General features: G+C 32.6%; 1 protein-coding gene across 1 annotated transcript; it reads left to right on the forward strand.

Moving 5' to 3' along the window:
* Positions 1-3,637: 3,637 nt before the first annotated feature.
* On the forward strand, positions 3,638-5,278 carry LOC139500223 (ankyrin repeat domain-containing protein 50-like). The gene has a single exon (XM_071288963.1). The coding sequence runs from the start codon at positions 3,638-3,640 to the stop codon at positions 5,276-5,278; it is 1,641 nt and encodes a 546-aa protein (XP_071145064.1).
* Positions 5,279-6,217: the final 939 nt, after the last annotated feature.

The following is a 6,217-nucleotide window of genomic DNA, read 5'->3' on the forward strand; positions in this document are numbered from 1 at the left end:
GGAAGATTATCATCATGTTTTAAACATTATTTTTTTTTTCAGATGTCATTGTGGATTACAGTGTCAGATTTGTATGGATGGCAAATCTGTCTTTTTAACAAATGAAATTGAAATTCGCAGGTTAAAAATGCGACTTTTCCAATGTGTCTATTGACTCCATTTAAATATCTTAGCAGTTCAAATATGTTAACAGTCGAGTATATGTCAAGATGCTCAAGAGATTTTCAACTTTTTCTTCATTTAGTAACTGTATACCTCAAATGTGTGAAACCAAATAATATGTCTTCACTGGGAACTCCAGAGCTGAAACATGAAGACTTCAGTTTAGCAGGGACTTAACTCTAATGCTAGTTTTTGGTCATTTTTGCCAAAGGAACTTTACAGAAACAGTTAGTGTAAAACTGTTGTGCTTCACGACGACATGTCTTCTTAACTACAGAATGATGCATTGAAATAGAGACTGCGCAATACATTCACAGAATTTTGGAAAATTTTCGACATATAAAACACCCTTTCCTTTTGAAAATAAAAATTCTATATATAATGGTGTCGACCTAAAGTTGTAAGACAAGTTTACTTTAACTTTGAAAAGTTTAATTTAGTATAGACTTATAAACAAAAGGTCACCACACTTAAACTGTGATGGACACAAAGACCTTAAAAAGCAGGTCCTACCTATATTTTTTTGTCCTCACAACCCCTTTATACACTTCCGTTCCATGTACTGTTTTTTTTTTCTTTACATAAAGTTGATTGATGTTTTCATCATACTTCGGGTTTAAAAGTATCTTTTGATAGAGGTATTGAAGAAATAATTAATTTCCCTGAAACTGCTTCATGACCAGCGGCAAATATTACAGTCATAATGCAAAAGATATAGTAACAAGTTTGTGATGAAAAAGATTGCTCTAGTCAAATAACAATTCCAGTTGATAGATTCTTGTTTACCAAACCAATGATCGGTGACGAACACGTTTGAAATAAAACAATGATGGATTTATCGATTGTTAGTGTTTAATGCCTCTTTTATCAGTATGCAAACAGTGATTTTTATTATCGGAAAATACCAAAACATCGAGAGAAAAAATAAATAATTGGTAGCATGAGCCCAGTGAATAGTTCATTCATACATATATTTTGTCGCTAGGATGCTGTCTCATTAAAGGAAACTCGCATCACTTGTTAACGTCAAACTTTCACAAGTCTTTTGGTTATTTTTGTCGGTAGGATGCGGCTCATTGACGTTTACACCACACTTGTTTTTGATGGACATTGTAAATTTTCAAACATGCAGTTAAGGTGTTATTTCATATCTGATAAACGGTGAAGAGGATATAAAAGGACCTAATAGGAAAGAGAAGAAATGATATTATTTAAAACAAAATGACCTGTTTGGTCGCTCGTATTTCGGTTGTCTATAAATATAGTTCCTGTCATTTTTATGAATGTAAACTATCAGTACTGTGTCTTTTAGGGGAACATCAATGGATTAAAATGATTAGTTATGTTATTTTTTTATAGGGAAGATTATCATCATGTTTTAAACATTATTTTTTTTTTCAGATGTCATTGTGGATTACAGTGTCAGATTTGTATGGATGGCAAATCTGTCTTTTTAACAAATGAAATTGAAATTCGCAGGTTAAAAATGCGACTTTTCCAATGTGTCTATTGACTCCATTTAAATATCTACGCAGTTCAAATATGTTAACAGTCGAGTATATGTCAAGATGCTCAAGAGATTTTCAACTTTTTCTTCATTTAGTAACTGTATACCTCAAATGTGTGAAACCAAAAAATATGTCTTCACTGGGAACTCCAGAGCTGAAACATGAAGACTTCAGTTTAGCAGGGACTTAACTCTAATGCTAGTTTTTGGTCATTTTTGCCAAAGGAACTTTACAGAAACAGTTAGTGTAAAACTGTTGTGCTTCACGACGACATGTCTTCTTAACTACAGAATGATGCATTGAAATAGAGACTGCGCAATACATTCACAGAATTTTGGAAAATTTTCGACATATAAAACACCCTTTCCTTTTGAAAATAAAAATTCTATATATAATGGTGTCGACCTAAAGTTGTAAGACAAGTTTACTTTAACTTTGAAAAGTTTAATTTAGTATAGACTTATAAACAAAAGGTCACCACACTTAAACTTTGATGGACACAAAGACCTTAAAAAGCAGGTCCTACCTATATTTTTTTGTCCTCCCAACCCCTTTATACACTTCCGTTCCATGTACTGTTTTTTTTTCTTTACATAAAGTTGATTGATGTTTTCATCATACTTCGGGTTTAAAAGTATCTTTTGTTAGAGGTATTGAAGAAATAATTAATTTCCCTGAAACTGCTTCATGACCAGCGGCAAATATTACAGTCATAATGCAAAAGATATAGTAACAAGTTTGTGATGAAAATGATTGCTCTAGTCAAATAACAATTCCAGTTGATAGATTCTTGTTTACCAAACCAATGATCGGTGACGAACACGTTTGAAATAAAACAATGATGGATTTATCGATTGTTAGTGTTTAATGCCTCTTTTATCAGTATGCAAACAGTGATTTTTATTATCGGAAAATACCAAAACATCGAGAGAAAAAAATAAATAATTGGTAGTATGAGCCAAGTGAATAGTTCATTCATACATATATTTTGTCGCTAGGATGCTGTCTCATTGAAGGAAACTCGCATCTCTTGTTAACGTCAAACTTTCACAAGTCTTTTGGTTATTTTTGTCGGTAGGATGCTGCTCATTGACGTTTACACCACACTTGTTTTTGATGGACATTGTAAATTTTCAAACATGCAGTTAAGGTGTTATTTCATATCTGATAAACGGTGAAGAGGATATAAAAGGACCTAATAGGAAAGAGAAGAAATGATATTATTTAAAACAAAATGACCTGTTTGGTCGCTCATATTTCGGTTGTCTATAAATATAGTTCCTGTCATTTTTATGAATGTAAACTATCAGTACTGTGTCTTTTAGGGGAACATCAATGGATTAAAATGATTAGTTATGCTATTTTTTTATAGGGAAGATTATCATCATGTTTTAAACATTTTTTTTTTTCAGATGTCATTGTGGATTACAGTGTCAGATTTGTATGGATGGCAAATCTGTCTTTTTAACAAATGAAATTGAAATTCGCAGGTTAAAAATGCGACTTTTCCAATGTGTCTATTGACTCCATTTAAATATCTAAGCAGTTCAAATATGTTAACAGTCGAGTATATGTCAAGATGCTCAAGAGATTTTCAACTTTTTCTTCATTTAGTAACTGTATACCTCAAATGTGTGAAACCAAAAAATATGTCTACACTGGAAACTCCAGCACATGTGAGGCATGTAAATTGCATAGTGAGACATCTAGGCTTACTTTACAGGATGAACTGAACTCATTTAAACACACATTCCTCAAAAAGGAGCAAAATATATACAAAACTATGCATGATAAAATGTTCGACTTTCTGGTGTACTTCTTTGGACAAAAAATAATTACCTGCATGATAAAATATGCACATAGTAGTTTAATCAAGGAGAGATTTCTGTTAGAAAAACAAGACAATATGGATCGGTTTAAAACAGTTGTGTTACCTGACAAGCATGAAATGTACATAGTTACAAAGAATGATTGATGACTGGTCAAAGGGTAGAGTCGATTATGTGATTAGTAACATAAATATGAATGTGTCGCAGTTCAGAAACAAGTTGATCAGTTGTTTGAAAAAACTGGATGTAACTTACCAGAAACAATTAGCACTCACATGTGATGAACATAGCAATGACACTGCACTGCTACTGTCATGCTTTATAGGCGACAGCAATATGATTCGTTGGTGTATAAACGATAATGGTAATATAAATCAGTGTAGGAGTAATGAGACAACACCACTGAAACTAGCTGCCCAGGAAGGGTTGACTGAAATAGTAAGGATGTTGTTGAAAAGAAAAGTGGATTATGATAAATGTAACAATGATGGATGGTCACCTGTCATAAGTGCTTGTCAAAATGGACGAACAGAAATAGTAAGGATGTTGTTAGACGAAGGAGCAGATTATAATGCATGTGAAAATAATGGTGTGTCATCAGTAATGTGTGCTTGTAGATATGGCCATACAGAAATAGTACGAATGTTGTTAGACATAGGAGCAAATTATAATAAACGTGATAATAATGGTTGGTCACCTGTTCTTAGTGCTTGTAGATATGGACATACAGAAATAATAGGGATGTTGTTAGACAAAGGGGCAGCTTATGACACATGTAACGATACTGGTTGGTCACCTGTACTTACTGCTTGTAGATATGGACACACAGAAATAGTACAGATGTTGTTAGATAAAGGAGCAGATTGTGATACATGTAATAATGATGGATGGTCACCTGTATTTAGTGCTTGTAGATATGGACATAAAGAAATAGTTAGGATGTTGTTAGATAAAGGAGCAGATTATGATATATGTAACAATGATGTTTGGTCACCTGTAATGATTGCTTGTAGTTATGGACATAGAGAAATAGTAAGGATGTTGTTAGACAAAGGAGCAGATTATAATAAACGTAACAGTAATGGATTGTCACCTATTATGCTTGCTTGTATCGAAGAACATGCAGAATCTACAGAGATAGTTAGCATGTTGTTGGACAAAGGCGCAGAATATAATACATGTAGCAATGGTGGTTGGTCACCTATTACTATTGCTTGTAGAATTGGACGTACAGAAATATTAAGGATGTTGTTAGACTTAGGAGCAACTCCTAATAGATTTAACAAATATTTTTCGTCATCTGTTATGATTGCTTGTAGAGAGGGACATAGAGAAATAGTAAGGATGTTGTTAGACAATGGAGCAGATTTTAATACATGTGACAATGATGGTAGGTCACCTGTAATGTGTGCTTGTAGAAATGGACATGTAGAAATAGTAAGGATGTTGTTAGACTACGAAGATAAATATGATAAATGTGATAATAATGGATTGTCATCTTTAATATTTGCTTGTAAATTTGGACATATCGAAATAGTAAGAATGTTATTAGACAAAGGAGCAAATTATAATAAATGTGACAATGATAATAGGTCACCTGTAATGTGTGCTTGTAGAAATGGACATATAGAAATAATAAGGATGTTATTAAACAAAGGAGCAGATTATAATACATGTAACAATAAAGGCCAGTCAGCTTTAATGATTGCGTCAGAAAGAGGTCATAGTGATATAGTTAGTATAATATATGAGCATTCGAGGAAAGAGACTTGTACATAACACTATTAAGATGACACTTTATAACTTGCTGTACGGTGTGAGCCAAGGCTCCTTGACCTATCATGGTTTACTTTTATAAATTGTTACTTGAATGGCGAGTTGTCTGATTGACCCCTAACCACATCCTTCTATATTTATGTAAGATTTGAAGTTTGAAGTTTAAAATTTAGACTTAAAGTTAAATTAACTTGTACCTCTACGTCATTTGGTTTCTTGTGGAGAGTGGTCTCATTGGCAATCATATGACATCTTATTTTTATCTTTTTTTCACAAGTATTTCAAATAGAAGACTTAAGATTCGTCACTAAATAAAACGTAACTCTGCATACATAAATCTTAAAATGTCGTTGTATTATGTAAAAGAACTTATAAGGCCGTTAGTTTTCTTGTTTTAAATGTTTTACATTGTCTTATCGGGGCCTTTTATAGCTGACTTTGCGATATGAGCTTTGCTCATTGTTGAAGGCCTTACCGTGACCTATAGTTGTTAATGTCTGTGTCATTTTGGTCTTTTGTGGATAGTTGTCTCATTGGCAATCAAATCACATCTTCAATTTGTATATCTATTAGTTGAGAATAAGACATTATTTAACAGCGGAATGTTCCTGAATATCATTTAAGTAAAGAAATGTTTACTCAATACACGTGTGAAGTCGGTATACTGCTGTTAAGGTGAGGAACGTTTGATTAATTTTATTTTTATGCAAATTAACTTGGAAACTATAATTGAAGGGTAAAAATTGTAAATAGCAATATGATGAGCGGTGGAAAAACTTCAAAAATACCAAAATGACTGAAACCATGTATACCTTGAAGGTCAATTCAAAGTAAATAGGCTATACCATATTTTAATTAAACTATCGCATACAACTTAAACATTAGTGAGCAAAGCACTTTTAGTTTGCGAAAAATGTTCTAAAATATATCTTGAAATCATCA

This window comes from Mytilus edulis, chromosome 13, assembly GCF_963676685.1.
Source record: "Mytilus edulis chromosome 13, xbMytEdul2.2, whole genome shotgun sequence".
Taxonomy (NCBI): Eukaryota; Metazoa; Mollusca; class Bivalvia; order Mytilida; family Mytilidae; genus Mytilus; species Mytilus edulis.